A 24,074-nucleotide genomic window follows, 5' to 3' on the forward strand; every position below is an offset into this window, starting at 1 on the left:
ATGCATGGATACAACCTATCCAACTAGGAGCACATACACAGCATAGATTAATGAGCTTCTACTGAGGGATGTGATTTAAGTATTTGCCATTAATAGATCAATTACAAAAGAACAACTCTTTTATAACAGTACTGACTTTCACCTAGTGCGCATCCCAGCACAACAGTTTAAATTGCATAATGACAGTCTAATTGTAGTTATTTGTTGAGAAATTCCAAAGAAACTTCACAAAACAAGCAGCGCTGCAGTAATGAGCTGATATGAAACTGCATCTGCTGTTTTGCTACAGATGGCCCTCCGCAGTCCATAATGGACAAATGTTATCAGGCGCTGCCTAACAGCCAGTTTCATCTCTCTCTTATGTAGATGAGTTTCAAAGCATGCAGGGCTGTCCTTAGCTTAATGAGGGCCCTAAGCAGGATTTGATTTGCTCACTTTTCTTACTTTTAATTACTTTCATATTTCTGCCACACTTACTCATATGTTTCCTGCTCACAACTGATTGGCACTTAAGCTGTTGCCATGATTTGCTAGCTGTATATCCACTAATCAGGGAGAGGGGTACAAGATTGATTTGAAATAAATACAATTAGACAATGCCTTTTTCACATGAAACACCATTTTCACTGGCCAGACCACTTTACCAAAAACCGTGCATCAAGGAAAAGCTCCTAGCTTTACAATGTATGCCACCCCTGGCAGAGCCATAGTTTTGTATGTTGATAGTGATTAAGTTATCAATATCCTGACCTACTAACTTACATAACATAACACATCACAATTCTAGTCATGCCTATTGGAGATCCTGTTTTTTGCTCCCTGAACATCAGTAACCACAGCACAAATTCTCATGCTGATTTTACAAAAGCAATTTGTACACATCTTTGCCTGACTTTCACAGGCAAGTCCTAATTCTCAGAGTGAATACTTTAAATTACTTGGAAAATTACTGAGCTGTATGCTGGAATTCATGACATGTGATGTCAGTTTAACTGAGCCTTACCAACAGAAATATGAGACATAAAAAATTAAATAAACCAAAGCTGGTAACAGCATCAAATCTAAGATATATTTGACTGACAAACACTATAACATACTCTCTTCACAAAAGTTATTTCTGTTTGTCCACTCAAAAATTAGGTCAAGATATGGAATCTTACTTATAGCAATTACACATACATTACGATTAGAATGGAAGCCTGAATGCGGATTGTAAACATCAGTTCTGGTTTTTACCACACAGAGCCATTATACAAAACAGGCAGAAACACACTAAGAATCACACTACTCTCAGGAACTGACCTGTGCCAATGTTAAAGGACTTTTCATTTCACCGTCTTCTTTGTTTTCATTCATTTTCTCACACTGGCCTTGTTGCCTTGAGGCCCTGACTTCATTTCCTTCTCCTCCCACCGTTGCACTCACACATTGGCAGGGTAACTGTCTCCATGGCACCTTGTGTTGACAGCACAACGGCTGATTGACATGAGCTTATTATTATCTAAACTGGGGCAAACTTTGAAAACAACAAGAGGTATTTTGGAAAGGCAATAACACACCATATTGTTGTGGTGTTTTCAGTATTACTGAGTTACACTTGTGACTTTAACCACAGACAGTGAACAAAAGACAGCGTTTGCCGAGGCCTACAATGTCTGTGTTGTTTACTTTGCAGAATGCTTGCAAGTGATTTTTCTGCGACAATATGAAATAGGAATCTGTTTGCATGATTAATGTCAAATGTCAGGATTTCTTTTCAGATTGTCAAATCCCTATTTAGAAGGAAATATTATGTAAATTAGAGAGCATATATATATATAAAACAATTCAGTAAACCAAGAAAAAGTATGTGAAAGCAAAATTTGAATTGCTAGAAAGAAACTTTGTATGATCAATTTAATTTGATCAATTTAGTCAATGATTAGCTTTTACTTTCAGAGGAACAAAAGCTGAGCTGTGTTTGAAATCCATATTACATACTAATTTTATATGTATATACTGCACATTTATAGAACTATACTCATATGTTGTTTTAAGTTAGAATACTAAAAAAAAAAAAAAAACATACTTATGGTACATTCATGTCATATCAGAGTTATAATAATTACGAGTTTGCAACTTGTTGCTGATTTATTTGGAAATGCCTGAAAACAAAATAAATATAGATGCCTCACATTGGGCAAAGACCACTGTTTAACTGCCATTAAACCCAAATTTTATATAAATTTTATTTATATTGTCAATGCACAGTAAAGTAATCCTCACACGCCAAACATATACAACTGTTCGAGGACATGAGTGCTCGCGAGTCGTTAACTCGGAAATTCTTCCATTTCTACCATCCATTCCCACAACGTGAAGGCAGCATTAACCACTTTATATTGACAGGAAATTATACAACATGTGCTTAATCAAACATCCATCAAACTACAATTTTGGCAATGTCACTGCAAGTTATCTCTAACAACACATAGAATATATCCATGTACCAACAGAAAGCAAAATGTCTTATTACTTTCTTGCTTTCCAAGACCTTTCTAAGAGCCATTTCAACACCATTCACACGTCCTTTGTGTATTGTATTGTGGAAGAATGGTATCCATCAACAGCATGCTTCAAAAAAAAAAAAAAAAAAGACAAAGAAAAAGAAAAAAGCAAACATATGCTTCTGTTTTTCTTCACACCGTTTTTCTTTGAAAACTCTGGGGTTGCATTGAAGAGAGCAGAAACAAAGACTTCTGGAAACAGTGACGCAGGCACCTGTCTCGCCTCAAGATTGGGTTTTATCAATCACAGTGGGTATAGTGCTTTTTATATACAGTATAGTGCAAATGTAATTGCCTCGATCAGAGGACTCCCTCCTGCAGGCCACAGTGCATCCACGCCAGTCACTGCTGAACTTTGGTGAACTCTGACCTACAGCAAACTGTCTCACCTGGACTGCTCTGAACTTTGAGGGGCAGGGGGGCCTCCAAAGTGAAAGCAACCATCCTAGCTTGGTAGTGGTGTTGCACCAGCTACTTTTGGACTTTGCAGACGGTTGTGAGATATAGGTCAATGGCACGAACACTTAATTTGGATAAACTTTCTTAATTTATTGCCCGGTTATTGACCGAGCTAAGCAAAACAAACGCTAAGAAAATAAAGCTTGCAAAGCTTTCATTTTCCCTCTTCGATCAATTTTAATTGAACAAAATACCAGCGAGAGGACTAGAAGTGTGACTTTGTGGTTTCACCAAGGTTTCAGGCCTCACTTTAAACTCAAGGGGGTGCTAACATACATGCGGGTTTTTTACAGCCCCCCCTACCTACGCTAACATTTACAGAGCATTTTGATGTTATTTTATCTTATTCAAACCACAAACCTAAGAGGCCAATTGGTCTGAGCTAACAACACTCACAGAGAATCGTTTTACTAAGTTAATTAGGTTGGAAAAAGTTGAAAGGAGCAGGAAAAAAGATAGGCCATCTGTAACTGCAAGTTATTACTTCAAATTAAATTATTACTTCAAATAAAACAGGCTGATAAAACTTACAAAAGTCCAGATTTAGGTTGATGAGGCGTCTCCAAGAAAATGGCGACCGCTTTGACCTTAGCCTGTGACACTAGCAGCAACTTCCTTTTTCTTTTTTACTTTCTTTTGTTTTCTCCTGAGAAATTTCAGTTCACGTCATTCGTCTTAAATGTGTCTGGCCTTATATTTAAAATATTAATTAAGTTATGCCTTTTCCAGCAAGACTTCCGCAGTGGGCATTGACCTTCAGAATAAAAGCAACAAGTATTTTGTTTGCTGAGTTTGTGAACAATATGATGCAGTGCACGTCTTCTCATTGGCGCAGTGTGAGGGGAGAAAAATACTTAAGTATTACATATCCACATAGTAGAATGACAATAAGCCACAGCAGTAGTTTTTGTACAATTTCTCTTTGGTTGTTCTAGGAAAAATTAAATCTCAACCCAGGCTTCTCACATATTATAATGTATATCGCTAAAATAGGACATACACTGTGTCTCATTAAATCTAAGCCACAGGGAGCCCTCTGACTTGTTTTACTGTTAGCTGTGCTTTTCCCGTGCTTGACCTGCAGGGGGCTCGACGCATTTCTTTTTGAATGATTGCAAAACGCCTTTGAGCTCATGTCCGACTATGGGCCCCTGGTTTTCTCCTTTGTACACCGGATGGCAGTAGAGGTCTTTGAACAGGCTGTCGTAGGGCGTGTCTTATCCCACCGCCCCGGGTCCAGCAGTCATGGACGCCGTCTTACCGGAATAGCATACAGCGAAAACATTTAGAAATTAAAGATAAAGATAAAGAAGACCATCACGTTTATTTTTTTTTTATGCATTTAACCGGCATAGTCCTGATTTCCTTACGACAATGCCCGCCATTAAAAGCTTCACGATGACTTTGGATGCGCTGAATGAGAACGGGACGTTTTCGGAGGGCGACACCATAACTGGAAGAATAACACTGGACTTGTTCAAGGAAATCACAGCTCAGAGTCTGTATGTCAAAGCTAAGGGAGATGCCGATGTTCGTTGGACGCAAAAGAGGGGCGAGCACAACCACACATACAGTGCACACAGAAGATATTTCAAACTGAAGCAGTTTTTAATCCCGGTGGACCCTAAGGGTAGGCGGTAGTGGTCTTGTTTGTCATGCATGCCCGACAACTCACACACTTGAGCCCGATATGGTGCAAGGCCTTTTATACCCGATGTACGTCTGTGCTGTTCTCTCTTTCCTCTTTGACCAGTGGTGGCCACGGCACGATGTGTTCTTTATGTTACATAGGTATTCATACTCATCACTGATTCAAATCAATAAAAAAAAAAAAACAAGTTGATTCCCACATTCAAAACCTGAAAAAGTAAAAGTGCGCAAGTTCCTTTTCAGGAAAATTAACCAAAACGGAAGTAAACTAAACTCATTTGAACTACTTCAGGTTGTAGTTTCTTCCATAACAGTGCGAAGTGACTAATGATTAAATTAAAGCTGTCTTATTATTGAAGTGGGCAGAATATGTCATATTGAAATGAAGTGTGTAAGGACAGAAGTATTAAATGGTGGTACTTATGCAAAGTGGAGGTATTTCAGAAATGTACTTCAGTAGTACTAGAGGAAAAGCACACTGTTACTTTCTACAGCTGTCTTTATTACTATTTATACTAGGCTAGGAGTAGCTACTAGTAGTAGACTACTATCAGTGACACCTACATTATTTCCTTTTCAGACACCGTTGTTCCTAAAGGGATCCATGTCTATAAATTTAGCTTTAGCATACCTCAAGGGTAAGTGCAATACGACTTGTTTGTACTTTGACAATGTAATTGGTTTGAACAAACAGAATCCAACTCTATTCCATTCTATAATTGTCATCTCAATTTAATATTAATCTGCTGGTTCTCCATTACAGAAGCATGCCTTCATCCTTCAGGGGGACTCATGGAAAGATTGTTTACAAGCTGGTAGCTGCACTGTCCAGGAGTTGGAGGATGGACAGTACAGTGGAAAAGGAGATACATTTTTTCTCCAAGTCCTTTCCAAACCTTCAGTCTCTAATGGTGTGTAAAATATTTCAACATGCATACACACATCTCTGATACGCCACTTTACAGGAAATATACTCGCTTCACACAGGTTACCTAAACCACATTCATTTACCGAGCTGCATAGATAGTTTCGGTTTTACGTCCAGCTCCGAAATATGTGCCTCCACCGCAGTATAATGGAGCTAATAGGCCTTTTTCACAGCCCTTTTCAACATGTTGTAGTAGGAAAAGCACTGCCGTCTTTATTAGTAATAATGGCTACGTTCCATTTAGAGGTGTCAGTTCCATGGTCCAGTTCGTGTTTATTCTCACTCACTGTTTTGGCTGCCTGGGATACTTAAATACAACGCAGCAACCATTAATAGTAATAGTTTCACATGTGCTTTTCCAGCTATGAAAAACCAAAATGTCTTCTGTGAAAAAGGACTATAATTTGGATTTGGATTGAACTGATAATTCAGAGACTCAGCTGTGGACAGTTTTCATAGATACTGTCCCTTCTGTAGAAAGTAGTGCCGCTGAGAACTGCTCACAATGTCATACTGTACAGTGGGAGATGAGGTTCAAAGGGTAGTGCAGTGGCAATGAGGGTCTGGGTGTCTTGCCCTGCTCTTAAACTATATTACTTAAATTATGCTCTGTATTGTCTTAATAATGGAAGTGGTGGATCAAAAGTAATTGTTTTCACTGTTCATTGCATTCTAGGCACGCCAAGTTGGTTCAGTAAACAAAGAGATGGGGCTTTTCTCAAAAGGACATGTACAGATGGATGTCATTGTTGACAGAAAGGCTTATGCCCCAGGTAGTAAAATTCCTCTTCAAACATAGTAGGTTCAAGTCTTGGAAGGAGATCTTCTTTTGAAGGCCGATACTGTCATTTGATAGTTGTCACAGCCATTAATTTGCAAAACAGCAAAGTATTGTAATAAAACATGCAGTAATACTATTCCCATTATAGTTAATGGATTGTCTTTAACAGTGCATTACTTTTTCCAATTTAAAAAAATGTGTTTGTACTCCACAGTCCCTTTCTCATGATAGACATTTTGCCAAGTCATTTCCAGAGAAGCAGGTGTATCATAACATGAGAAACAAGATATCCGTTCCAGTCCATTCCTAGCATTGTGGATGTTTGTTTACATTTCTATTACCCTAGCACACTTCATTATATTTGACCCAGCATTAATGGTACTAGTTACACCTGTAGTCCTGACAGGCTAAAATGTCTCCCAGGAAAATGGTCTGTTGACAGTCAAATTTTAGGGTGAGTTACCTCACATACATGATGAGGAAATCATTAAAAGAAATGGATCATATTTGAATATCACAGCACTGTTCACAGACTTGAGTCAGAAAATACTTTCAAATACCATGCATGGAGTAATAAGTGGGTGGGGTTTAGCATTTCACCACTGTTCATGTAATGTGAGAAAGTTGTGCCTCAGGCGTAATAATAATACAACAGCATTTCCTCATGTGGCACCTGAGTTCAAACAAATGAAGATTCATTTAGAATATTATGTTGATTTCTTCATAGGTGAAACAGTGGCAGTTGTTGCAAAAATCAACAATTCCTCATCCAGTGAGATGATACCCAAATTCAGTTTAGTCCGAGATGTGATGTTCCATGCCGGCAGCAGCACCAAGCAAGAAAGGAGCGTCATCCACAAGGCGGTTGACAGCGCTATTAAACCACACACAGAGAAGAGCATCAGCTGTGCAATAAAGATTCCTCATAATCTGATCCTGAGTATCCAGAACTGTGAGATTATCTCAGTGGAATACTATTTAAAGGTATGTAACAGCATAACAGTGTATCGTTATGGTAAAGCAAGTAAGACAAAGCTGTTGACAGAGCTATTTTTAACTGATTTTGTAACACTGCTAATCCATAAGTATAGATAAAGATTTTCCAAATTTGTTGTAACTGTCAGGTGTTGAAGTAAAGCATCACGTGCTAATGAAGCAGTTCTATCATTCTCAGGTGTATTTGGACATCAGCTTTGCTTTCGATCCAGAGGTCAACCTCCCAGTGCTCATTCTTCCTCCTGACTTAGCTCCCGGCACTCAGCCTGGTGGGGCTGCAGGTCCATATCCAGCTGGGGCTACTGGGGGCCCAAGTAACAGCGACTTCCCTTCCCCAGCGCGTTCTATGGGTCCTCATCCTGCATCCCCACATTCAGGCAGTTATGCATACCCAGGAGCTCCAAGTTATTCAGCACCAGGACCTGCATACCCTGCCAACCCACCAATGTATGCTGCTCTACCAGATGTGTACCCCACTCAGCCAGCACACAATGGAGGCTACAATAACCCAGTGCCATATGGATCTCTATATTCATCCTCATCATCAACTTCTGTGCTTCACCCTCCGCCTACTGCTCCAGCATTTCTTCCACCCCCATCTGCCCCAGAGATCCGTCCATTCGCTCCTTCACCGTTTAACATATCCCCAACTGCTCCTACATACAACGTGCTGCCTTCTGCACCAATGATGAACACAGACTTCCTGTCTCTGTCGGATGAACCTCCTCCAGCATATTCCGTCCTCTTCCCATCTTCTGCTACTGACAAATCTGATGCAAAATAATGGAATAGTTAATAATGCAAAAACCAAATCGCCTAAGTCATGTCCTTTTCAGGCTGTTGGTGTTGTTAAATTTGAAGTGTGGATTTAAAATGAAAAGGGCATTGTGTGCTAAATTTACTGTTTGCATGTAAACAATTATATACAAAACTAGGGCTTTTGCATTTTATGTGATAGTTGTTTTCTGGTCATTTGTCATGTTGGTAATTGGCTTTGCAGCTACTCAAGTACTCACTCCAACCTCAGTTATCAGGTTACACTGTGTTTTATGTGCCTTGGTTCAACTCTGGTAATAGCTTACTGATCAACTGTTCTGCCTTATAGCTAATACCTACTTTCTACCTCAGTATTCTGTGTAGAGGCAATTGTAAGAAAATATTAACAACATTTACTGTGTTAAGAAAAAAAAACTTCAAATATATATTTTCCATTTATTTTAGTCTATTGAGTTTAATGTGAGGCAGTCATTAGTAATAATACTTTGCCAACCTGATACGTTGTTATACTAACAAATTGCCAGTCTTTTCTTTGAATAAACAACTGACAAGTACAGTTTCTCTGGGAATCTCTGTTTGTGTGAACACTTTGCTTTCATTTCTCAGCCATAAGGCAGTACAGCTCTTAACATCTTCCATCTGATCAAAGATGCACTTGATAATTTGAAATCTCACTTCATCCTATCAGTTAAATAGACTAAAAATGAACACAACTCACATATTACATTGCTTGTACATTATAAGGTCCTTTAAACCCCAGTTTGTAAAGGCATTAATGACCTCAAATCGTGTAAACCTGCATAAACTGTTGTGCATGATGCGTTGATTCCTGTAAAGGATGTTGTAATTTTTTTTACAGCTTGCCATGAGGCAATATTGGAAGCTTAGTGGCTTCATGCCTCGGGCGCAGCCGGATGTAGACCAGTTTAAAAAGGTAGTCGCCGCTGGGTCAGTGCGGAGTGCCGCGCAGCAACAGGTGAGGAATGTCTCGAATAAAGGAGTTCACTCTGAGCTACGAAGCTCTCAACGAAGAGGGCACTTTCTCCGAAGGAGACACGGTGTCAGGCAGAGTTACTCTGACTTTGTCAAGAGACACCAAAGTGAAGTGTCTCCTCGTCAAAGCCAAAGGGGAGGCGCGGGTCAGCTGGTCAGAGGGAATGGGGGACGACAGCAGGTCGTACAGTGCGCACAGGAGATACTTCAAAATCAAAGAGTGCTTGGTCGCAGAAAATGGTAAAGGTAGGTCAAAGACATCTGCAGCCCCTTTGAGTTTCCTGTCTTAACACGTAGACGTATTATCTACTGCTCTCGTGGGTTTTTAATGCTGGTACACCTGAGGAAATTTGCACTGTCTGCTTGTCAGGTGACTGGTCAGTGTTAATTCCCACTTCTCTTGTAGGCACTGTGCTTTCCGAAGGGGTCCATCACTTTAAGTTCAGGATTGAACTCCCACAGGGGTAAGTGGCATTAGTGCTCTATCACTGCCAGCTTTTCCAAATGAAGGCATTAGTGGACTGTCTTACAGTCTTGTCCTGTCTTAAAGGGAGATGCCATCATCCTTCATGGCGATTCATGGAAAGGTTGTGTACATGCTTGAGGCCAAGTTGTCCAGGAGCTGGCGGATGCCCTCCAGAGTACAAAAAGTCATCTGTTTTCTTTCAAGGTCCTTAACACATCCTCAGCAGATAACTGTAAGTGGAATACAACAATGACACACAAATACACTAGTTCCACTTCATTCCATTGAACATAAATGTGAACTATATTTAATTATGATAGGGAAGAAACAGACAACAGGAAGTACAGCAAAGTGTGAGCTCAGATAATATGATGTGAAATATGTTGAGGAAGTAGAAGTTCACCTGTTTGCCTGTTCACCTGGGCAAATTCAAATATTAATCGTGAGATGACAGTATTTTCTCGTGAATTTCAGCCATAACAGGTATTAAGCTGATATGAAGTAATGTTTATTTCTATCATTTTTTCTAGTGTCCACAGTCTGGTTCAGTGAATAAAGAGATGGGAATTTTTTCTAAAGAACAGGTCCAAATGTCTGCTACAGTTAACAGAAAGGTTTGCGCTCCAGGTAAAGTCTCTCCACCTGACTTACGTACAAAGTGTCAATGTGAGACATGAAATGTAGCAATTGTCAGCTAATATCAGATATTTACAACTTTGTACATTGTTTCATTAGTAAGTCAAATGGAAGTTGTTGAAGTGTTCATTTTAGTGTGATTAACACATATCAAAACAACAGTTACTATTAAAGTTATTTAAATGCACACATGCGTTCTTCATACAAAAAAAAAAACAAACAATTATTTCTAATGTGTTGTGACATTATTCCAGGAAAATCTGTGCATATTCAGAGGTTATGATTTCTTTTTGATAGGTGACACCTTGTCTGTTTTTGCCAAAATCCACAACTCCTCTTCCAAAACCATGAGGCCCAAATTCAGTTTACATCAGGCAATAGTCTACCGCGCCAGTGGCTCCACCAAAACTTCTGACCAAAGTCTATGCAAAGGTGTGGGGGAAACTATCGCAGTGAACTCAGAGGAAACTGTCTCCTGTCAATTGAAGATTCCTGAGGATACCCTCTATTCTCTCCAAAATTGTGACATCTTGTCAAATAACTATTACCTCAAGGTATGTAATAATGTAATAGTGATGTTACATCAACTCGGAAATGAATGAGTTGTTCCTGTTGCAAATATGGGTGGTTAAGTAACGTGGCACAGACAAAGTTGTCATAAATCACAAATCTTATACAATCATTAGAAATATAAAACAACATAACAGTACAATGCCTTATAAAAATGATAAGTATAAACATGACTTGGCATTATAACAGAAATCATGTTTATCTATCAGTCAGCATATTTCTGCTGTAGAGAGATTCATCCTCTCAATAATGTATGTTTCCATTTCCCAGGTGTATTTGGACATCAGATTTGCCTCTGACCCAGAGGTGGTCTTTCCACTGGTCATTGTTCCTGCTGGTTTTGCTAACCTTCACCCTGTTGAGGCTATGGGGCCTTACCCAGTGGGACCTGTTGGGGGCCCAGGTTACAGCGACTTCCCTTCCCCTGCTTTCCCTGTTGGACCTCATCACCAGTGGCCACAACAGCCCAGTCCATACGGTTTTTCAGCTGCACCTTAAAGCTCCTGCTGCTCCACCTCATTGTCAACAGGGAGAACGACCTCCACCATATATGGACATCCCCCCTCCTTCCTATGACACTCATGGTAAGAGTGGCTCAGATCATAAAATCTGAGTTTCAGGAAGAACACAAACAAATAGTGTTGAAATAGGATAACAATGATGAAGGCATTTGAGCTATTTATAATGCAGTAAAATATTTGCTCTTTACAAATGACACTCTATTTTGTATTTGTTCTACTGTTAAACAGTTTTGTACATTCATGTTTTATATGGAAGAATGTTTCATATGTATGGATTCTGTGTGTTTGGGCATGTGTTTTGATTTACGACTAAAATTACTGTGCTCCTCATTCAAGTCATTTTACACAGGGAAATTGTTGTATTAAGTTTAGTAATAGCCCTGGCCGTATTTCCTAAGCCCTGTTCTAGTTTTGTCCTGTGTTGTGTGTTAGAGTGCTCTGTTCCTGTGAGGATGTCTGCAAGTGATCACTTGCAACATCCTACCTTTTGAAATGCCCAGAAGTCTGTGGGTGTGATTGTGTGTATTAAATGTAAAATTGTTGGGCATTGTGCCCTTGTTGTCGTAAGTGATCAGGGAAATTATGTAAATAGAACAGTAAATTGTCTCTCTGTAAACAGCAGTGAAGTTGTAGGGATGAACTGCCATTTTCTTTTCCAGTTTCTCCTGCATTTTAGAAAATCTCCTTTTGTTTGCTTGGTTGTTTCACACAGGGGTTTATCAGCACAATTTTACATTTTCACATGGTTCCTTACTTTCAGTACAGATGTTTATTTATTTATGCACAACAAATTATTTTATGCCCTTTCATTCAACTAGTCTGTATGTCTGTATGCATGCTTAAAGTTGACTAATGTGGAAACCAACGGATATGGTTTTGATTGGTACATAAAACCCCAGGTGTTGTACAGAAAGCAACTGCACTGCAACTGCAGGCAAAATGGGAACTACAAACTCGAATTTTGTTGGAGAATAAAGTCAGAATTGTTCTAATTCCGCTGAATATATTTATTTTGATCAAGCCTTTCACATTCTTTGTGGTGCATCATGATAGAGAAAAACATCATGTGACCATGCAGGCCCCAAAAGCTGTCCCATTCCTCACAGTAACGAGTGGGCAATCCTATTCAGCTTGGAACACTGTTTTCTCCTTATAACAGATTTATGATCTTTAAATCTAATTGGTAGTCCAAGGAGTTGTAGCACACTGGTAGTAAACACATTTCCCTGTGTGCTGTGGTGGTAAACAAGGATTGTGTATGAGTTGTGTACAGTTTTTGGAAAAACATAATTTTCCAGAGTGGTGAAAGACAGTAGCAGCAAAGCTGTACACAAATGAAAACAGCATAAACAGCAGCCCACATGGATTTATGCCCATATCAGAAGGCCTATACAATGACCACCCACCATATTCACAAGTGAACAGAAATGGGCAAGAGAGGAACCTCCACAAACCTGTCAAAGACATACTTCTGATTTTAAAATAGCCTCAATACCCAGGAGATTACAAAGCACGCAATCCACACTTTGACAACTCTTGATTTCGCCCTCGAAGAGTTGTTAGGAGGAATGCACGGCCTCTCTGTGCATCCATCCATGTGACGGACGCACAGAGGGAGGTTGCATGAAGCTCTGCTCCCGCCCACTTGCACTAGTTGCTGTTGCGAACAGATGTAAGACTCCGAACTGTCTGTGCCTGTCATCGCCATGCGGAGGAGGCTGCTGTGGGTCTGTTTGCTCGTCGTCGTCATTTTCAAAAGTAAGACAAGTAGTGAGAGACGTAACATTTTTCTCGGTCAGCCAGCAGATATAACTCACATTGTTTTAAGAAGCTAGAGACAACGAGCCTTGGCGATGCAAATGTAGGGGTTCTGTGATGTTAGCTGTCTAAGCTGTTCCATACGTCGTTTTTTTAAAGAGCCGAAAGAGACTCTCCAAGGCCAAGTTACATTCATTGAGTAAGTAAATCAATATTCAGGGCTACGTTAGCATTCCTGCACGTAGGTAACAAACTTGATCTCTTGTCCACTTCACCTTCTACCATAACAGTTTAGCTAGAGATCAACTAAAAGCGTTGAAGTTTGGCTTAAGATAACCATAAATGGCTGTTTTCTACTTCAGTTGTATGCCGATAACACCGAGGTATCACAAAACGCAAATTCCTTAAACATCTGAAGTAATAATTTATGATACAGGTTTGCTGAGAAGCGAAGAAAGATAAAAGTGCCGTCTCTTTAATCGAATTTGGCTCGACACTGTCTTGTGTTGACACCTTTGTTCTCATGTCCTCTAGTCCAAGACTCCTCTCTTCTTAAACAACTACCATATTATGCACATTGTAAACAAACCAATATCTTACCTCAGTGATATTATATTATATTATATTATATTATATTGTAATCAACTGATGTATTTGCTAACGTGAGAAATTTCCTGAGTTTGCAGAATATATCTCACAATAGCACATAATACCCTGACTTGCATAAATTTAGATTTAGAAAAATTTAACTTTATTGATCTAGTTCCCTCCCCATATAGGGTTGGCTGAGATGTTATAACAATGAGTCGAGATAAACATTTGGAAAATGCCTCTTTTTTTGTGTGTCCTCCACAGAGGCGCCGGGCCTAAAGATTCGGAACAAGCTGCTAGGTAAATGTCTGCAGGTGCAAGAAGGAATTTTGAGAGGTAGAGTGTCCTTGGGGGAATGCAGCCCATATTCACCCTTACAGGAATGGCTCTGGCTCCCACAGGGCCATGCTCTCAGCAGTCATCACACTGGGGATTGTCTGACTGCACCAAGAGAGCAGTATGAAGGTGTCCACCTGCAGCCCTGCATCTTTAGGACTGAAAGTGACAAGACTGGTGAGGGACTGACAGCAGGGGATATTGACGGCGAGGCAAGCAGCCAGGCGTGGTCCTGTTCCAAGAAAGGCCACCTCACTTTGATAGGGAGGGGACTGCACCTCAGTGCCACACCAGAATCCAGTTTGGTCTTCCTTTCGCAGGAACATAAGCAGGTAAAGATATTATGGAAAAGAGCCTTCTCAATGTGATATGACCTCTATAGATAGTTTATATAAATAGTACCTTAATCAGATTATTTTAAATGTGTATTTTAGATTTTTTTGACCTAATAAGAATAAGTGCTAAAAAGTCCTATACTAGCTGAATGTTCTTTTGCCCCCCCCCCTCCTTTACAAGCAGGGTAGTAGGTGGCGGACACTTGACAACCAGACATTGTGCAATGGAAGAGATAGCAAACATAACCAACACCAAGACCAATCTCACCACGATCTGGGAAAAACAAGTGCTATCTCTGATATACACAGACAGGCTGAACCATGTAAGGACCTACCTCACTAGCTGTAGTCTACTAAATGTTGTCTTCTTAGTTGACACTAATAAAGTAACACACATCCCCTTAAAGCTCCCACTAGTGGCTTTACTAATTTAAACCCACTCTTTTTTACAAATTGCACTAGCAATAATGTAAATAACTTGACATTATTGCAAACCAAGTTTTTTTTGATTGATTTCCTTCTTTCTAGCCAGCTAGTGGTGTCAAGTAATTCCAGTGCAGTATAAAAGTTTACTAGCAGAGAATTGGGACTTGATTTAGAGGAAATCCTTTTTATGTAAGAATGCATCATGTTATTTCTGCATTATTTGTTAATTTTGTGTGAGTGTTACAGAAGTTTATTAGAAATGAAGGAGATTATAAAACACATAACAGTAGATTATTGTTTTGTTGTCGTGTCGTTGCAACTAAAGACCACTTTTAAACTCTTCCCGTTGATGTGTTCGATGAAACACATCCACACTGACACAAATAAACTTTACTTTGACAAGCTATGTTGTCAAAAAATCAAAACCAGAACACAAATCAGTAAACATGACAATATTTTTCTTGCATTGAAACGGTTGCCTATCAGCAGCTGATCCTCAAAGCTTGAGCTTGACTGTTTTGATTTCTTTGAATGCACCAATATGGAGCCTTTACAGGATATCCTTCTTCCCATGCATTGTGATGAGTTAGTTCCGTTAAGAGTGTTTCAAAACCTTTTTAAATTGAAAAGTTAAAAATGCATGTGGTATGTCTGATCTCAGTTGCGTATGAATCTGCCCAGGCCTGCAGATTAGATTACTTTTAGGCTGAAGATCTAATTTAGTTAAGTGCACTTTTGACCAATCAATATTTGCCTCTTTCTGGAAGACAGCCAGGCACTCCGTGAAACAGCACCACTGTGACTTGTCGAGTCATTGAAATGCTGATTCACTGTTTTAGAATTTAGAACATGTGGTTTTTGTGGCCTCCAAACATAGAAGAAAGAAAGAAAATCACATCTGTGATGGTTCACTTTTGGTCATCTCCTCTTGCTGACTTGTTTCTTTTTATAGTGGACATCAAGGTCACAGAAACATCTCCTGTAGTAGATGAGACTCTTTCGTCCTTGAGCACCAAATCCCCTGCAGATCCCACCATGATTTTCTTCAGTATGGACTATGGTAAGTCTAATGACTGTAATCAGTAAAAACTGAATGTATTTGTATGTCCAGTTTTATGAGTGGAAATCCTTTATTCTACAATACTATATGTAGCCAGACATACAAGCCCCAACAAGTCAGTAAGATGTAGTTACTTTTACACCACTAGGTGGAGATAGATGAGCAAGAAACGGAGCAAAGTTTATGGAGGGTGTGTAATGTTTGTAAATGAGTTTCAGTAAGCTTTTATTTGCAAGTTCAGAGCCTGAACAGGAATCGTAGTGTAGAAAGAGATATAAAGTTGAAATGTGTGTTTTGTGAAACACATGATGTGTTGCTTGGTCTGTTTATGCATTTGTACTTGTTTATACTCACTGTATGTGTGTGTATAGGGATGGGCTGGAAGATAACTATGCTGGTACTAAGCTCTTTGGCTCTAGTCCTGGGAACTGTTATTCTTATCCTCAATGTTTACTCCAATAGGTGAGTACTAAAACACACTAATAACACATGTGAAAGACAGACATTTTATTTTTATAGATTTGCTATTGAAAAGATAAGTGGATTCATTAATTAGATGATCAACATAACACTAATTAAGTATCATTTTGCATATCAGTTCATCTTTTATCTGGTAAAAAAAACCCCATAGTGTTACTAGTAACAGGCTTCCATAAGGCAGGATTTTCATTGCTCTTTCTCCCTTATGTCATTGTAAATTGGATATATTTGGGTTTTGTGTGTGTTGGACATCATTTTGGTCTCTAGTAATATGGGTTGGCCGTTTGACATCATTTGTGACATTTGAGAGTAATGGGTTAATTGAAACACACTAACATGAAACCAAACAGAGTATAATGCACACCCATATCCACTAACCCTTACCAATAAAATTGATTTTATTGAAATATTTCAAACAAATGTATAAAACTAAATTTAAAAATAGAGAATACAGTTGAATGAAGACACTATATCAGAAAACCTTATTTGGGAGAAATATTCAGCAAAATATTTCAAAGAGCTCGGGTAAAAAGTGAAATGTTGTGCCTCCACCCACTTTGTGCCTTCTTCTGTCTTTCTGTGATAGAAGGAAGAAGGTGGTATGTGTTTTGAAGTCTTACACTGCGAGGCCAGAGGTGAGTGTTCCCGGTTCCCCAGTGCCTAGTGAAAGGGCCCCGCTGACAGAGCATGCCATGCGCCTCCCACACTCCTCCCCCACTTTACACCGTGGAGAAATCCTGATTGAGTGGAAGGATGGTACTGTAACTCCACTGTACGAGGCCTGAAGGTTGTACTGTTTATGTTTGGACTTGCAAGTGGGTTTGGTTTCTTAAGAAATTTCATGCATGTTATCTCCTGAAAGAGTCTCATGGGAAGTCTGTGGTGAATACAAAAAAATTGAAAAACAATAGGCAAAATAAGGTTACTGTTGTTCCAGCCTTTTGGCATCAAAAAGATACTAAGCAAACTGCTGATGGTGTACGCAGGACTATTTCATAAAATGTAAAATTCATGGCCCATTATCAGACAGTTTTTGTGGGGCTTAGCTGCCAGAGAAAGATAAAATATGTGAGGAAGCTGCCAGAATAAAAAACGTATGAGCTGGACTCTAAGTTTTCAGAGATACTGACTCCGAGTCCTAACCTCTGATGTTCGACAATGAGGTATTGCTTGACGGATGAAAGGGCTTTAAAGTAAATGTATAAGCATTAAGCCATTGTTTGAAGGCCTACTATAAGTACCACTTAAGTGCTCAACAAAGCAACCAATAGCACTGGCCTTTATTTGGATAAATACTTGAGAAACTAATCTTTGTTTGCCAAGGCCTAAATCATATGAAGATCTGATTATGTAGTCCCAGTTTGATGTTGAATAAAAGTGAATAGTAAAGTGTTCCCAGATTTTTCAACCCCACTGTATTTGCTTAATTTTGAACAAGTTGAAAGGTCTGGACACTGTGCTGATCTGTCATTTAAAGGGATTCCTAGCAACACAGCAGGACACACCTAAGCTCCTGAGACTCACACCCTTAATATTAGGATTAATAGGCTATTATGGTAAAGGATAATTATAGTTGCGTTGTAACGTACTTTACTATGTTGCTTTGCAAGAAACACTGACTGGTGAAAGTTGTTTTCATAACATAATTCAGGATTATTTAGTTTGAAGTGCATATCATAGCAAAGAAAAGTTTCCAAAGAAAATCTTAACCTAGTTTAAACACTAAATGTTAGTAGACACTGTATAATTCAGTAGTGTTCATTTTGTGATGCACTTTGCTTTGATACTGACCATACATAAACTAAATTTAAATTGTTAATTGAGTGTACTTGTAAAGTACTATGGACTTGATTTTAACTGTTCATGCTTGACCTTGTAAACAGCAGTTGACAAAGCAAACTTCACTCAAGGGCCACTTACTCACTTTTTCCGGAGCTTTCGTTTGGTCAGCAGTAACTGAACTGTAGAAGTTTAAACTTTCCATTTATTCTGAGCATTTCTCATCCTTAGAAGTTCACCATGATACGATGATAAGCTCCAGAACAACTCTTTGGTCCACTATCGCTGACATTTTGCTTTTCTATGTGCAAACCTGGTAGAACATTGATTTGTAGTAAATTTGTTAGTTTTTTTTAACTAAGAAGTTTTTTAAAACTGTGAACTACCTAATAAAATGGCATATATACCTGACTTGTATTGTTTTTGCAAAGTGTTACATGATATATTATGTAATGCTTATGTTATTGCATGTTTACTGTACATCAGCAACCCCTTCCCCATGGTTTATTATCCTGAGTGACTGCTGATAAAAGTCACTGTTTATAGTAATTGCATCAGTCTGTAGGGATGCAGTAAACATAGATATGTTAAGTTGATGGTGATGGTTCCAGAGAACATGGCATTTCCTTGTGGCGTGGAAACTTCCCAGCTGGAGGAGTCTGTTTACAACTTTACAACTAAAAAACTGTTTTACAGTTTTTTAGGAAAGGTCTGTTGGGCAGGTTAATTTTATCTCCCCTTCCTTTTAACAGTAATGAGCAGATCTCTTGTTGGACCAAACACTGCCAGAAGGAAAGAACATAACTGTGTTTTACTTTTAAAACGTCTACCTTGTCAATTTGCAGCCAGTACCTCAGCCTCTGTTATATGTGGTTTTAAGGAAGTTTTTGTATTTTTTTTGTTCTAGGGAAAGTAACACCAAACCTAGAGCTGACACCCTGTCTCCCCTGCTGGTAGTGTTTATACTAATGAGAGGACTCAAAGTTTACTGAACAGAAAACAGCACCCTGAAAATGACATGGCATCCTACAACCTTCCAAACCACATCCACATGCCAGACAAGAAAAAACAAGTTATTCACGGTCTTCCTTTTTTTCTGGAAAGAAAACATTATTTATTTGCCCAATTATTGTTCAATATTTGTGTTTGATTGGCCTTAATCATGTGTATTGATTTACCATACGTAACTCCTTTACTTACTTCTGTATTGTTATCTGCCACACAGATACAGTACATATTTGAGGTTTATTTATATCTTGGCTCTATTATCCAGCTTTTTTAGCTTTGAAATAGAAAGAGACTAGAGGGTAAATAGCTGACTTTCAGCTCTATAATTTAAGGTTGTTTTCGTACACATGGTGTGAATAGCGTATGAACCATAACCTGGCTATTTTCCACCTGCACAGTACTTGCCAATACAGTGCTCATGTAAACGGTTTGACCAGATTATCATGGTTTGCTTGCAAATCTGGTGTGCTGGAGTACTGAGCCAAAACAACAGAACATGTGCCACAGTCCAAAGACTGACAGGCTGCACTGTATGTGCACAGACATGTCTTTTTGCAGGTGAGGCAGAAGGAGGTGGGAGTGACCGCTGTATGAATAAGAGGTGTGACTGACTGACTCAGCACCCTCAATACCTGGCAGATCTTATATATCTGGTTTCACACTCCCTACAAAGGATTCATCGGGTCAGGGCACTTGCAAACCATTGTGATGAACAATTTTTATGATTTTTCTGCTTTTTTTTTTTTCTTTTACATAGCATTGATGAAGTGATCTATGCTCCAAACGTATAGAATTGAATGTAATTCTGTTGTCCACTGGTTTAGAAATTTGCTTACCATGAAATAAAATTGGCACAAAAACATGTAACATTTTGCAGAATATATAATAGAAATAACACTGGCACTGTGTAATGAAAAAAGAAACAAATAATGTAGAGAAAGTTTTGCTGATGAATTTTAACACTTTAAAATGCCGATCATAAAAGAAGCTCATTGTAGACTTTTTTTTCCATTCCTCCCAAAATATCCCTCAATCGCCAGGATATATTGCTGTTGGGAAAACATTCTCCTGACTGGAAAAGTAACCACAGTAATATCCTGCTCATCCCAAAGCATCATAGTAATACCACATGGTATGACTGTGGTACCGGATGAAGCAGAATTCCTGAGGCCACCATGACCTTCATATGACCTTTCAGAAAAGTAGATTGTGTCTTCTAAATAAATACCAATCACCCAACAGGAAACATCTCTGCACTGTGAATTGGTGTGAAAAGCATTTTAGTGCTGCAGACTTGGGTGAAAGGGAGGAGATAACTACGGAAGGAACAGAAGCAACAATAAACAGATGTGTTCTAAGGATTTCAGATTTATGAGCATCCTCTATTTCCTTCTCAACAATACACAATGGCCACTCCTCAATTTGATTCCAAATTCCCAAAAGAAACATGCAAACATCTTGTGAGCATGTGTTTTTGTTCTTTTAACTCTGCCTTCATCACAGTCATTGATTGATACTCATGGGATTAAGAAAATGATATATGTATTAAAAACACCATTTTTTTTCTTGTGGATGTCAAAAATCTCAAATTTTTACAATTCTGTTCAACATAGTTGCAACATAAAAACATTTCTGATGGAGACGTGATTTTGCGACTTCTTACTGTTAACACTGAACTTTACTGTTACAACTCCAAAAACAAATGGAATCATAGCGACTTCTAGCTGGCCAGGAAAGCTCAGTTGCCTGTAGACCTGGGTTACAACAATGAACAGTCAAATTTGATCAACTTAAGAAAATACTCAAGCGGACGCTTAACACAGAAGCCATATTTGTTGCACTTCTTTTCCTTGCTGAGAATTGGATGTAGCTGCGTATTTATGCCTGCCCGGTTTTACTATGGCTGCATTTATTCTACAATGATGGCAGTTATAGATATAACTGTCCCAACTCTGATAGGTACATTAATCAAAAAATGCTGAAAAACTGGCTTCAACTTGAGACATTTTGATGTCCTCCATTGGCAAAAAGTAAAAAAAAAAAAAAAAAGAATGTTACAAAAGCTTCAAAATAATACAGCTGAGGCATATTGAATAGAAAATTGCATTTACTTTGTGTGTCTACCGTTGTAATTGGTGTAGAGAGTTCGTTAGCTATCTACCGTTGGGCTTGCTCATGTAAATTTGGGTGTTACTGCCTCACCACCGTCCTCAAAAGTGGTGTACTGAACTTGATGTTAACTGTCTCGTATTTGGATTCACTGCGGCTTTAAAGCTTCACAGTAAATACTGCTGTTATCACACATGGCCTGCACATGTGTACCAGCTCTTCCCTCAGGTGTTTTCATGCTGTGTATATCAAAACAGGCCATTAGCGTCCCAGTCTGAACCAGACACTCCATACAACTCTGTGAGATACATTTTATTGCTCTGTAAAACACAAGGTGAAAGTTGTTTGAACTTACCAGGACAATACACAAACCCTTTCTTTCCTTCTTTCTTTCTTGCTTGCTCTTGAATGTCAGTGTTTCCCACCTATCCATCAGCTTGTTTTTCCTGGTAAAGTGTGCTCACCAGGTGCAAATGTTTTCATGAGACTCTAGCATGCACGAGGCTTAGGGGATATAAATAATATTTTACAGGTATATTCAATCCCAGATCCTGTAAAAAGGAATATACTTGGTATGCGAGATGTTATATTGAGGGTATTATATTGTGTTAGCGTGAAAGCATTCTGTTTTGACACCAAGGGGTCCTATTTTCACACCAAGTCTTCATGGGATCTAGGTTTGCCCGTTACCACAAGATTTAATGTTAGAAAACCTACTATTTAGCCACTGTGATTATAACTTTACTCATTTTTGTTTTTCTTGTAAAGCTGAGAGCCTGCTGAAACAAGCTGCGTTTTCTTTAGTGTTATTTCTTCACTAACTTTTTTGGGTCACAAAAGAAATAATATTGACAGAGATTTCTCCACCAGTTCTGCCAAATACAGCTCAAATTATCTGTACGGTAAGCGTACATGATCAACACCAACCAAAACCCCTGTTTATGCAGTTACCTAAAGTTGCACACATGTCCATACTAAAGATTAGCTGCCACGTGCAGAGCCGACTGAATCCTACAGACTTCAAAACAGTGATGTAAGAATAGAAATGGCAAAAATTTCCTGAAACAACATGTTGCAAACCTGATCTGATGGTAGAATTCCATTGGAGCCTCAGGCAGCATAGTGATAGAGACAGACAACATATGGCCACAGTCATAATGTCGGCGACTGCTGCATGAATCAGCTCTGTAAAGCTCTGTACTGGTGATTTTGCAAATTTCTGGCAAACTGCAGATCGTGTATATCTTACATTACTGCTGATAAGCTTCCAAATAATAATTCTTTAGAGTAATTTCCTTCATTCCAGGGAAACATTGTTTGTGTTATTACAATCTCATTTTCACTGCAGCCACCTTGCAGAAACTTGAAACTTTTATTTAATTTCCTGTTCCTGTGAAGAACTGTTTTGAATATTCTTGCTGCTGATGTGTTCAAACATGTTCCAAAAAACCCCATCGGGAACCAAAAATCTGGCCTTGATTCTTTGATTCATCATGAATGTGATGCTGTTCAACTACTGGTGTCACATGTGAAGGCAATATTTGACATTTTGGAAAACGCTGAAAAATGCTTATTTGCTTTCTTGCTGAGAGTTACTTCAGAAGATCGATGCCACGGCCATTTCTGTATGTTAAGTGTGGAACTATAGCTTAGCATAAAAACAGGAAGCAGGGAGTTAAAAAATACACCTTGCTAACACCTCAGCAAGAAATGGTGATAGCCCACAAAGACTAAATTGTGGTTTTTACATTGTGATCATTTGCTCGTGTCAGGGATTAAACAAACAAGATAAATTGTGTTACAAGATGTTGAAAAGTATTTTTGAACTTTGAACAGAGCTAGGTTAATTATATCCTTGTCTTCACTGTTGCTAATTACCTCCTGGCTCCAGCTCCATACTTAATGCACAGACAAGAGTCTCTCATCCCATCTAAGTCTTGACAAGAAAGCAAATAAGCATGACAGCTATTACAAATGCATCACAAAGTTTTGCAACAAGTCTTCACAACAGCATGACTATATAAAAATCAGTTCATGAATTATATCTTGTCATGTACAAATATTTTGATGATATTCCAAGGCCTATGGGGATATGAGTGGGATTTTACAGGTAGGCTACACTCAATATCAGATCCTGTTAAAAGGAATATGCTTGGAATGGGACATGCTAATAATCGTAGGATTTAAGTGAAAGTGACACAACTGTGACCAATTTTGTAAAATACACCATTAATCTACCTCAAGTTTTCAGTCAAATTAGTATTTTAATGAATAGATGAAGTATATCTTAAACCTGCAGCAACTGATTTTAAGCCACCTGGAGGCAGTGGGAACAAGCTGTAAGTACCGCACAGATATATTATAACCTTTAAGTTAATGTTTAGCAAAAAAGAGAAGTTGGTACAGCTGGTGCAGAGCAACATCTGAAGTCATGTTTTAGCCATCTGGCAAATCTAAGTCTAATCTTCACTCTCTTTTAGCTTTGCAATCCTGATGAAAACATCTGGCTCTAGTTACTAGATACTCCACTATGTTCATTGGCAAGGTGCTTACATTGTCTGTCTGCCATTTGGTGCTGGGCAGGTTGAGTACAGTGCCTGAAAACAGCTGAAAACAGCAGCAGTTTAATCAAATCAGTACAGTTGACTGAAAGACCTGAGGGGAACTGCAGAGTTTGGTGATAGTTCTTTGTCACTGCTACCTAAGTGACCATCTTCACACACAAATACTGATGTGATCCATTAATCTGTTAATATAGAAAATATTGATTATACCTGGGCTGCACGGCTGTGCAGTCCTGTCCAGGTTATACCCCACCCTTGCCCAGTGTCAGCTGGGATTGGCTCCAGCCCCCCCACGACCCTGTCTG

The 24,074-nt window shown here is 38.9% G+C and overlaps 4 protein-coding genes across 10 annotated transcripts in view; 3 read left to right on the forward strand and 1 right to left on the reverse strand.

Annotated features, from left to right (window-relative positions):
* LOC139623962 (uncharacterized) overlaps positions 1-1,908 on the reverse strand; it is a 296,887-nt gene extending 294,979 nt beyond the window's left edge. Inside the window, exon 1 of one of the 3 annotated variants that reach the window (XR_011691618.1) lies at positions 1,303-1,908. Coding sequence is in view for 2 of the 3 variants with exons in the window: in XM_071482655.1 (XP_071338756.1) it covers positions 1,303-1,356 (54 nt within the window). In the remaining variant the exon portion in view is untranslated. The remainder of the gene's footprint in view (positions 1-1,302) is intronic. The other 2 variants (XM_071482655.1, XM_071482656.1) reach the window with 2 other exon arrangements.
* Positions 1,909-4,232: 2,324 nt separating this feature from the next.
* LOC139623967 (arrestin domain-containing protein 3-like) lies at positions 4,233-8,693 on the forward strand. Of its 3 annotated transcripts, XM_071482660.1 has the most exons (7): positions 4,511-4,635; positions 4,759-4,796; positions 5,236-5,293; positions 5,419-5,566; positions 6,260-6,356; positions 7,092-7,348; positions 7,539-8,693. In XM_071482660.1, the coding sequence occupies exons 2-7, from the start codon at positions 4,775-4,777 to the stop codon at positions 8,142-8,144; spliced, it is 1,188 nt and encodes a 395-aa protein (XP_071338761.1). In that variant the 5' UTR covers positions 4,511-4,635; positions 4,759-4,774; the 3' UTR covers positions 8,145-8,693. The 3 variants fall into 3 exon arrangements, with proteins under 3 accessions (XP_071338759.1, XP_071338761.1, XP_071338760.1); XM_071482658.1 differs by lacking the exon at positions 4,759-4,796 and having other exon boundaries at positions 4,233-4,635; XM_071482659.1 differs by having other exon boundaries at positions 4,527-4,796.
* A 312-nt stretch (positions 8,694-9,005) lies between these two features.
* Positions 9,006-12,315, forward strand: LOC139623968 (arrestin domain-containing protein 3-like). 2 transcript variants are annotated; one of them, XM_071482662.1, is made up of 6 exons: positions 9,006-9,376; positions 9,537-9,594; positions 9,681-9,828; positions 10,127-10,223; positions 10,530-10,786; positions 11,073-12,315. In XM_071482662.1, the coding sequence occupies exons 1-6, from the start codon at positions 9,121-9,123 to the stop codon at positions 11,298-11,300; spliced, it is 1,044 nt and encodes a 347-aa protein (XP_071338763.1). In that variant the 5' UTR covers positions 9,006-9,120; the 3' UTR covers positions 11,301-12,315. The 2 variants fall into 2 exon arrangements, with proteins under 2 accessions (XP_071338763.1, XP_071338764.1); XM_071482663.1 differs by having other exon boundaries at positions 9,006-9,370.
* Positions 12,316-12,927: 612 nt separating this feature from the next.
* On the forward strand, positions 12,928-18,499 carry LOC139623969 (uncharacterized). Of its 2 annotated transcripts, none has more exons than XM_071482664.1 (6): positions 12,928-13,081; positions 13,937-14,340; positions 14,525-14,666; positions 15,722-15,829; positions 16,201-16,291; positions 16,896-18,499. In XM_071482664.1, exons 1-6 carry the CDS (start codon positions 13,030-13,032, stop codon positions 17,092-17,094), a joined length of 996 nt encoding a protein of 331 aa, XP_071338765.1. In that variant the 5' UTR covers positions 12,928-13,029; the 3' UTR covers positions 17,095-18,499. The 2 variants fall into 2 exon arrangements, with proteins under 2 accessions (XP_071338765.1, XP_071338766.1); XM_071482665.1 differs by having other exon boundaries at positions 14,528-14,666.
* Positions 18,500-24,074: the final 5,575 nt, after the last annotated feature.

The sequence above is a fragment of the Trachinotus anak genome, unplaced genomic scaffold, assembly GCF_046630095.1.
Source record: "Trachinotus anak isolate AG129_WGS33_773 ecotype Australia unplaced genomic scaffold, CSIRO_AGI_Tana_v1 ptg000008l, whole genome shotgun sequence".
In the NCBI taxonomy this organism is placed as follows: domain Eukaryota; kingdom Metazoa; phylum Chordata; class Actinopteri; order Carangiformes; family Carangidae; genus Trachinotus; species Trachinotus anak.